The 10,403-nt window shown below is 43.5% G+C and overlaps 1 protein-coding gene across 1 annotated transcript in view; it reads right to left on the reverse strand.

Moving 5' to 3' along the window:
- Positions 1 to 9,887, reverse strand: part of NRD1 (nardilysin (N-arginine dibasic convertase)) — a 55,167-nt gene extending 45,280 nt beyond the window's left edge. The window contains exons 1-2 of the mRNA XM_009318726.1: positions 9,627 to 9,887; positions 4,526 to 4,664 (exon numbers count right to left, since the gene is read on the reverse strand). Coding sequence (XP_009317001.1) covers positions 4,526 to 4,664; positions 9,627 to 9,887 — 400 coding nt within the window. The remainder of the gene's footprint in view (positions 1 to 4,525; positions 4,665 to 9,626) is intronic.
- Between the last annotated feature and the right edge of the window lie 516 nt (positions 9,888 to 10,403).

Here is a 10,403-nt window from a genome sequence, read left to right on the forward strand (position 1 = left end):
GAGGCTGGTGAGGGGTCTGGAGAACAAGTCTTATGAGGAGCGGCTGAGGGAACTGGGGTTGTTTAGCCTGGAGAAGAGGAAGCTCAGGGGAGACCTTTTCGCCCTCTACAACTACCTGAAAGGAGGTTGTAGCGAAGTGGGTGTCGGTCTCTTCTCCCAATTAACTAGCAATAGGATGAGAGGAAATGGCCTCAAGTTGCACCAGGGGAGGTTTAGATTGGATGTGAGGAAAAATTTCTTTACTGAAAGAGTGGTTAAACATTGGACCAGGCTGCCCAGGGAAGTGGCTGAGTCACCATCCCTGGAAGTATTTAAAAGACGTGTAGATGAGGTGCTTAGGGACATGGTTTAGTGGGCATGGTGGTGTTGGGTTGATGGTTGGACTCAATGATCTTAGAGGTCTTTTCCAACCTTAATGATTCTATGAATTATGTTCAGGTGGGAAATTCTTACCAGCCAATGAAAATGGACTGGGATTGAAAGCAGCCAGAAGTTAGTGGAAGGGGCACCACTTCATATTTTACTCACTGATTATTTTCTTGAGGTATCCTCCTAAGCTTGATTGTATTTGCTTTATGAACCCAGTCCCATGATCACATGGCAGATGGCTTACTCATCTTTTTATGCCAGAGAAACACTCAAATTCCATCCACACACTCTATTTTAGGAGTAAATGGGAAGGTTAACAAGTTCTTTACTGGATTTAATTCACATTAACTGAGTACTGCTGATTTATTCTCAATGTCTAAAAGGTCAGCCAATCTGCTGCATCATGCTGCATTTAAGACAAAATATTCAACTTAAGAGTATTCTTTATTTACTGTACCTGGACACTGAAAAATGCATCACTAGCCAGCTAGGATAGCAGGACACTTAAAAGGGAGAAAGGGTGTGTAGGATTAATCGCTGTAATTTCTAGAAACTTGCAGATGTAAGAAGACCTGGGATGAGCTTTGCTGTTAGCTTTTGCATATAGTCTAGGTGGATGCCCCATTTAATTTCAGTGAGGGTTGAAGTATGGTCTTAGAACTAGTGTGGTTTGTTGTAGCCTCACCTAAACCTCTGCAAGCAGAGAGGAAACTCACGTATCAGGTGACACACCTTCCTTGCAAGGTAAAAAGCAGCTTGCAACTTTGCCATTTACTGGGAATCTAGGAGCAACACCACTGAGGGTAACAGCTTCATTAGCGGAGAAGAGGTGGTTCAGGCGCTTGTCCTTCCATCAGACGGTCTCACGTCCCAAACATTCTGGGTCCAGCCTTCTCACTCTTACAGAGGTCCTCCCTCATGGGCACAGCAGGCAGAGCAGGAAGGCTGTCCTATCCACATGTGATGGATGAGACAAGGCGGGGCTGAGCATTAGGGGTATGCTACTGACTTCGAAGCTTGTGCAGCTGCCCAGTTGCTGCCACTCCATTCTCTCACCAGCACCAAACAGAAGCACTGCAGGACTGCTAGGGCTCTGTTTTTATCATTAGGTATGCTGCTGCTGTCTCACACTTGACCTGAAGAAGGGACTAGGCTCATGGAGATAAAGCCTCTGAGCTAAAGGAGCTCAAGTAGTAGACGCCTTAATTTTCCAAGGAGAGTACAGTTCCTGACTGAAGACTAGATCCAGTGTAATGTTTTTTTGAAGCATAACTGTATTACCCAGCATAGTGAAGAAAAAAAAAAAAAAAATCCTACCTACTTGCTATGCTAGCAAATGGCAGAGGCTGATAAAGCAGCACCAGCACCAGACAAAAGCTTTTGTTTCCATTTCTTGTCCCTTCAGAAGTTTAGAAAACAATTTTGCAGTGGGAAAAAAAAACCTTAGCTGCATTGCCACTAGAGGACTCTCCTGGCACAGCGATGCTGGCTTTGCTACAGTCCTCATCTCCTCTACTGTGGACAAGCTTCAGAAAGGATGGAAATGGGCTACCACAGTCCAATTTTATCTGCCCCACAACATCATTTGGGCTCAGAATCTTAAAACTGATGGTTGGAAAGATTCCTGACATACAGAGTAAAAACCAACAGTGATGGTTCACTTCTGTCCTTTGGCTGACAAAGTGTTCTTAGCAAAGATATTCTTCATGCAGCCCCTGTGGCACAGGGAGACATGAAGTCAAATACACAAAGCCAACCCTTCCTAATTCTTACGCTCTTGCACCATTGCCTTTGATGGAACAGATGTTAGACCATTTCCAATACAAAGCTTCAGGTTAAACTTCACCTGTGCAAGCTTTAAAATAGTATCTCATAGTGGCAGCTCATAGATTGAGATTTGGTATTTTTTGGCTAAGTTAAGACTAAGTATAACGTATTAGAGAGGAACCAACAGACAGATGACCTGGTCATATATACCTTGTTTCAACAGGGAACCACGCTGAAAATATTTATAGTTTAGTGAAAGATATTGCCCTAGCTCACACGCCTGCACTCCTATGGAAAAAATCCCTGTGCAGACACTTGGAGAAACAGCTTCATCTGAGGTTGGTGGAGGGTTTGCCACATGGAGGAACCTGGTTTTGGCAAAGCCTTTGGGTTTGTGTTTCTACTGAGGAAAAAATGTTTTTCTCTATCATTAGCTGCTGAAGGACTGCTCAGGGAAGGTGTTGCAGTTCACCTGCAGCATGGTGTCATGATACTGGAGATGGGGTGAAAGTGTAGACTACATCTTTAGATGTGATGATCATGACCAATTGCTTCAGTGGACAGCGAGAACAAATAATGGGCCTTGGAAGAATGCCAAATTAGTAGAAACGAAAAACCACGTTGTTGTGGCTTCTGAGTTACAACCTACATTAGGGGATATAGAATAGGTGTTCAACAAAAAGCCAGACTCATCTGGATGCTAAAAGCCAGTGCCATAGCCAGCATATGTTCCAGGAAAAGGAGTCTCTTCTGCCTTTTCTGGTAAGAAAATTTTTAAGTCACCTATGTGCTGCTGTCACATGCTCCCGGGAGGTCACTGAGATCATTGCAAATCAACCTATCAGACTTAGGAGATTACATTAACAACTGCACTGCCTTTCTTTGCGTGCTGACCATACCTATCTGCAGTATACAGCAACAGGGTAACAAGCAGAAATGATTGCAAGACATTTGAGGGGAACCACTGAGGTACTACTTCTGAGGATAGACACAGCCTTTCCCCTGCCTCCCCATGCCCTGTATTTCTTACACGAAGTCTGGCGTCCCTTTGAGAGGGGACGTGTCAGAACGTGAGTTCCAGCAAGAGCATCCAGCCTTCTGCGTACCTGTGCTGTGCCTGCGGCCGCTACCTCACAGCAGCAGCTCAGATGTTCTCACCCCTGGCACCGTGGTGAGTCCCTGCTCAGAAAAGGCCTCCCATCAGCTACCACTGAGGGGACTGCAGGAACTGCCCACGGCCACAGAAATGACATGTGCTCTGGCTCTTCTGGGAAGACCTCTACTCTTCCTGCTCTGTACATGTACTTGTCTGGAAGGCAGGAGAGCAGGAAGAAAGTCTGGGCCACAGCTCCGCTTCCAAAATCAGATCACAGTGTGGGGTGAGATGGGACATTTCTTCCCGAGGAAGAAGACAGGTAGCATAAGCTACAAGGGGAGCCTCCAGGTGAGGAAGGGGAAGTGCACACCAAAATGTGGGGGAGACGAGCCTGGCTACCGGTGCAGCTTTGATACTGCCATGGAGTTTTTAAAGTGACCGGTCTGGTGCTTTCTTTTTTCACTGTAAGCTAAAAATATTTCCTGGCTTTTTGTCATCAGAAAGTCCAGAAATAATTTTCTGCTGTTTCTGCATTTGTACTGAATTCAGTGGAGCCAGAGGAGCTTATAACAGCTGAGAATCTGTTTCATACCTAGTTTTAGGGCTAAGTCCCCACTCTTCCCATTTAATAGGTAAGTCCTTCTTCCCCATCCCACCATTCCACACTGAGCACTGCCTTACAGACTTGTTCAGGTGCTTTCTGTAGTCAGCGGTAACAGACAGGCCCCTTCCGAGGGGTATGCTTGCTTTCTGTCCTAGACCTTGCTCTTCCTCCTCTTATTACAACTACAACTAATTTAAACTTCACAAGTTTTAAATGGGTAAAGCTAGATTTTTAATTATCTCAAGTTAGGCAAGGTGAATACTGTTCCATGTGTCTACACTTGTAGGTTAAAAAAAAAATCACTTTTTAAGGCTGTTTGGAAAGATTTAGCCTTAGTAGATTTTAAATGAGATTTGACTCGAACAACCACTGTTAAACTGGATTGTTTTAGCAGCGTAGCCAGAAACCTCATAAGCCCAAATAATGCATTAAAGGATTAATTTCTTTACAATAAATTAGAACTTTTAAAAGCAACAAATGCTATAGTATGCTACTATATTTGAATTATAACTTTTTCATTAAAGTGAAGCTGTAGAACTTTTTCTAAGGAGAGCTTAAAAAATTTTTTTTATCCCAGAGTTTAGATGAAGAGGAAAGAATACGGTGATGCAAAGCACTATGGAGGGTGGGATGTCTAATGTTCACAACGAACAATTGTGAGGAGAGAATTGGCCAAAAAACAAACAAACCCAACAACAGTATTTCATACCAGTCCTGCACTGCATTGAAGGAGTCTTCGCTGGTGATATCATACATGAGGATGAAGCCCATGGCTCCTCGGTAGTAGGCTGTAGTGATGGTCCTGTATCTTTCTTGTCCAGCTGTGTCCTGGAACAGAAAAGAATATTTAGGCTTTAAGACTTCAGTTCTCAGAAATAGGAGTTGTAGTTAGGTCCTATATCTAAAATAAGGCAACGACCTTTTGTTATTATACCTTTCAAAATTCTTATTTGCTCCCAACTGAAATGAACTCTACTTACTTTTAGCATTAATTGGGCTTTTGCATCAACTATGATTTGTTAAATGCATTTTGACACATGTACTCTTAAAAAAAATACCAAAGATGACAACCCTTTAACTGCTCTTCTCTGCCTCAGCCTCAATGCAATAATAAAATGTTAGCAGAGTTCACTGAAAGCTGACACTTCAAAGCAGAGGCAATAGAAAACAGTCCAGGACTGTACCAGGCAAAAGACATTTACATGTTGCAATTTAGTGTCATGGTCAGGAAAATGTCTTTGAGATAGATGCTGTGGGTGACTCGGTTCTTACCTGAGGTTAGAGACAACAATTAAAGACTTGATGCAATGAAAATTATTCTAGAAAGTGAATTTAATGTGGAATATCCCAATCACAATGTCCGAGGTGCACATACTAATTTGAGATTTACTAATCTTCTTCCATTGGTTCAGCTTAATTCTCTTTACCTACAGAGTGCTATAGAATACCTCCACCTGCAGTTGTCATTTCTATGTTCAGCCTGGCAGCACAAAGGTGAAACTCTGGCATATACAACAGAAGAATTTCAAAAGACTTGTGACAGCTGGAAAACATGTCAGCTACCATCTGCTGGATGCCAACAACATTTATTCCTCACATTTTGGGTGCCTGCTCTTAAACCGAGGAATATTTCTACATCAGATCAGCGTTCCTGCAGCCAATCTGTTCCCTCTGGACCTGCCTTCTGAACCAAGGAGAGAAGTCGCGTGCTTAATGTATCTTTCATTCAGGAAGTATCTATCATTTGAGCAAACACATTTCATCCATCTTTTGGTAAATGGCAACTCTGTGAAACAGCTGCAGGGAGGCAAAAGGCCTTCCCTTCAAAGCACACGTTCAGCATAAGGTGTTGACTGCTAGTTACTCTTACGGGTTAGCAGTTCTGAAATGAATGGTCCTTTAGTCCTCCAAAACCCACACTTAAGAAGTCATTTACTGCCACTGGTTTAAAATGTGATTAAAGTTTCTCTTCTCTAGAGAAAAAGAGCCTAAGAGCCTTAACAATCATGTAGCTAGTTGGAAGAGTAAAATAAATCCACGTAGAGCACTCTTGCAGGAGTATAGAGCCAGTTTCTGATCAGACACAGCACATCACCACAACCCCAGAAAACACACAAGGTGCAGTGGGTGGGAGACTACTCAGCTTTAAAATCCTCCTGTCTATCATTCCCATACATGCAGCTTTGGTTTTGCTGCGTGCAAGAGACAGTGTTGGCCCTTCCTGAGCACATGCTAGCCAGTCTATGAAAGGGGAGAACATCAGTGATCGCCTGTTGTTCTGCACCAGAATATCACAGAGGCTCTCTGTAGGAGGAAAGTGCTTGTAAATAAGCTCCCTGCAGATTGCTTAAAAGGCTCTCCCTATTGCACTACTGTGAGACTATCCACAGCTGTAACACACCGCGAATTTCCCAGTGGAGAGATTATGCAGCTGGAATCTTGCTGTTTCTCTACCACACTTCTGGAAAAAGAAGGAATTTTTCCCTGAAAGTTATGCGTTTATTTCAAGACAGGCTAGTCCATTGGTTGATCACGGTGAGGCATTGCACACTGACTGAGAAAGAGTCCTCCTGTTCCCTCCTGACAAGAAGTACCAGAATGAGGTGGACTACACCTCACAGCCCGAGTGACCATTTCTTCTCCTGTCATTGATGAATCCGTCACAGAGCAGTCTCATATTCACTGACATCGCACCCTTGCTTAGCTGCTGAACAGTTAAACCAGCTGTGCCAGCTAGATCCTGACTGTACTTCTTCAAGTGAGAAAGGTCTCAGCAGCAATAGCATCATTTTGTTTATTCAGAGACGAGATAGTTGCTTTATTTTAGCCTGATTTCCTAAGGACATGAGGCTTATTAAATCATCAGTCTCCACACGTGCACACGTATACGCTTATTATAACTCTACTGACTTTTGATCAAATTTGACTGAGGGGAAACGCTCTCAAAGGTGCGTTCTTACAAATGTCACAAAAATATTTGGTGAGGTGAAGAAGAGAGACCTTAAGCATACCTTAGCTAGGGAAAAAAGCTTAAGTGCAATGCTTATCTTTTTCTAACACCAAAGGATCCACAGGGGAGAGGCTTTCTTCATGCCTCATTAGCAGAAAGACCTAAATCAGTATTAGTAACTTCTCAGATCCTGCAACCAACAAAAAGAAACAAATCCATAGGAAGTTGGGCTTCTTCAGTTCTCATGCTCACAGCATTACTGTTTTACACCTGCATTCCCAGGTTCTTCTACCTCCCAAATCTCATAATCTATTTTCTGCTCTGTGTTTAACTAGCGCTCATTTTGGCTTAGGGCATGAGGCTGTGACCAGGCAGAAAGCAACTGCAAGACACATTGTCTACCTACATGCAGAATAATTTGGAAAGAAATTAAATTTGACAATAACATGGAGCAAGGAGTTAGCTCTGAGGATGTACATCCAGGCTGTCCTGGGAAGCAGCCCCAAGGGACTCTGAGGGTGGCTTCCAAAACCTGCCCTGGTACCATCTCAGTGCTGTGGCGCAACTAGGAACTGGACTCAGCCCACAGAGTTTGTGTTAAAGGCAAACTGTGCTATTGCCTGAAACCTCTGAAATTTAGCAATTCTGGTTTGTTGATTTCAGTATTCTGCCTGCAAACCCCCTGTGTGTGTGTGTGTGCCCCGATTTATACGTTAGTGAGAGACAGGGACATGGCTGCAGGAGGTACCGAACCCCAAAGGGCTACATGCATTTGCTTAGTCATAACCTGTTCTCTGGTGGGCAATGCACTTACCTCATTAGGAAGGTAATTTGCATATTCATTAGTTTATACTTAGGTACCTGCCTTCTCAGGTTATCAGAGGGGGTGTGGGGAGGGGGAAAGGCATCCTATATTTCATGGTATGTAAAGTTTATTCATAACCTTGCTCTGGTAGTCTTGTGGTACAATGCAGAGATGTGATTCATCTCTATGTGAGTCACTGATGGATTCCTCACTGTTTTACTGTACAGGCACAGAGCACGTCAACTCCCCTTAAAGGTTTTTAGTTGCATTTCTCCAAATCCATTTGAATCTTTGTAATATCACCCTGAAGAGAATTTTTTCTTCAGGTTATGTTAGATTCTTAGACAGCTATAAACTGGCTTAATTTTCTTGACTCACACCATGTTTTATGCTAGCTTCAGTGAGCAACCCCCCCCCCCAGCTACTTCAACATAAATAAAATAAAACAAACTGGAAAATCTGAGCTCAGTTTCTTCAGCATTCACAGTAGCTGCCCTTACATCAGTTTAAAACACCACAAATCTTAGGTAATCAGGCATTTCAGGTTTTTATGTGCAAGACGTTTATCTAACGAAGGAGAAAATAACTGATGCAGATTGTTTTTTTTACCACTCCCCCAAAGTTGCTTGCAAGATTTCCAGGTAGACCCACAAACTCATCAGAAGACAAGTAGACAAGGCACAGGCAGGGATCAGCAGAAACCCGATGTAGCTCTAATTAACAGTCTACCAAATGCCTAGGAATAATAGCCTGAGCCTTCAGCATCCAGAAGCCTGTTTGGCTGTCCCTGATGAGGAATCAGAAAGCTTGGTTGTAACCAAGCACGGAAGGGTCTCTGTGAGGTATATGTACACTAATGTGCTAACAACTCTGTTCTTTTGTAGCTTACATACGTGCCTGTCCTTGACAGAAACAATTAAAAAGCCCCACAAGACCATTAGTTGGTAGCTTGAAACAAAAATTTGAAGGTTTCGCATTAACGAGCAATCAAAATTCAGTGTTTATCACAGGAGAAAAAGACCTAAATGCATTTGCATTATGTGCAGATGCCCCCTACTCACAAGATATATCACCTAAATCTTCACAATAGGAGCACAACCAGCTTTTCTTAAATTTACCTGGCTGTCTCAGCAGAAAGGGCGAGGTACTTACACAGGAAATATATTTGAGTTTTTAAATCACGACAGATGCTCTTTGCTGCAGGTCTGAAAAATCGGAATCCCTGATTCTGAACCATCGTTATTCTAGTGAAGATTTCCAGCCACAAGTTCTTTGTTCCAAGTAAAATGTCACTGAAACTTCTCATCTGTACCAGATTTACTGTTCTAGCAGTGTATGTGACAAACAGCCTCTAAAGAAATAAATCTTTCAATTTTTTTAAAGGATTATGGTTTGATTTTGTTTGATTTTTTTTTAAAAGAAGAATAATACCTAAGAGTCATCTGTTTTCCAGCTGGTTGGCAACAATTACAAGATGCATGTACTTAGCATCGTCCTTGCTTAGGCCGCTCAGAGTCAGAACAGAGGCTACGCCAACCCCAATAACCAGCACCAACCACAATTTTGGGGCTTCATCAGCTGTGGTGAAGGAGAGACCTCTTCCCCTCCCTTGCTGTTCAGCGTCATGTCGTGACACCTACGCTACCGCTTTTTGCGCCTCGTTCGATGTTTGGTCAGCCTTGGAGACAGGGTAACCGGCTTCACAGACCCATGGTTATAGGGGCAGCAGGTTGTTAGACATGAAAGTGTCAGGAAACATTTGACTCCCTGCAAACACAGCTCAGCTCTCAGCAAGGCTGGCCACCTCAGCTCCTGTTCTCTACAAGACAGATAACCTGAATAAGCAAGAAATAAAGGCACATCCTGAAGGCAGAGGGCTGTTTGTCCTGCTTCAGGCCAATCTGGGGCTCAGTAATACTTGACCCCTTTACTTTCCCTTCTGCATGGATGAGGAAACATTCAGGCCCACGTGGAGCTATGTCGGTGTCTGTTGTGAACAGTGAGAGTGACATTCTGCCATCCATAATCTCCGTACCCTGCCTCTCTCTTCCCACCTCCAGGCAGATCTCTCAAACTGTACGTGCAGCCTTCTCTGCTGCTGCCCTGTTCTGCCTTCCTCACTGGACCTAGCTAGCTGCTCAAAGCTGGGGAAGCAAACGGCATTGCCTTGTCTTTCTGGACTGTTGCAATGCGAAGTGTTAAATTTCTTATGACCTCCGGCAAACGTAATTTTGGTCAGTATATTATTGATGTCTGCCGCAAGGAGGCTGGTACGTTCCAGTTCCACTACTCTCATGTCAGCATGTGCATTTCAGACTGCACGCTCTCTGGGGCTGAGACCTCCTTAGCTGTGTGTTTACCCAGTGCTCAGCACAGAAGGGTTCTGCCCTGCCATCGGAGCTCCTGGATGTTACATTAACACACACATTTCCTTTGCAAAAGTGGACTTTTGAATAGAAGCCACCAAGAATCAGCTAAACAAAAGTCACCTTGAGAAAGAGGAAGGGGGAAAAAAACCAACCCATCAAGAACCACAAGTGTGGTGGTGTGAAGAGAGTGACCTTGGGCAGACAAGTATGTGCCCTTAATAAGAGAATGCTAACATTGAGCTTACTGTTCCTGCTGGCAACTAGAAATAGCAACGAACGGGCAAGCAAGATGAGTCACTGGTTAAGACATGGAAAAGACGTGATGTCATGAAAAGCCTGTGAAGTTTCAATTGCTGCCAGGAGCAAAATAACACCTGGCTCCTTCAGAGCTCAGTTCTGATTAAAATGCTCGTATTGTATCAAGCATGCATCAGATCATATTA

The sequence above is a fragment of the Pygoscelis adeliae genome, unplaced genomic scaffold (assembly GCF_000699105.1).
Source record: "Pygoscelis adeliae isolate BGI_AS28 unplaced genomic scaffold, ASM69910v1 Scaffold82, whole genome shotgun sequence".
NCBI lineage: Eukaryota > Metazoa > Chordata > Aves > Sphenisciformes > Spheniscidae > Pygoscelis > Pygoscelis adeliae.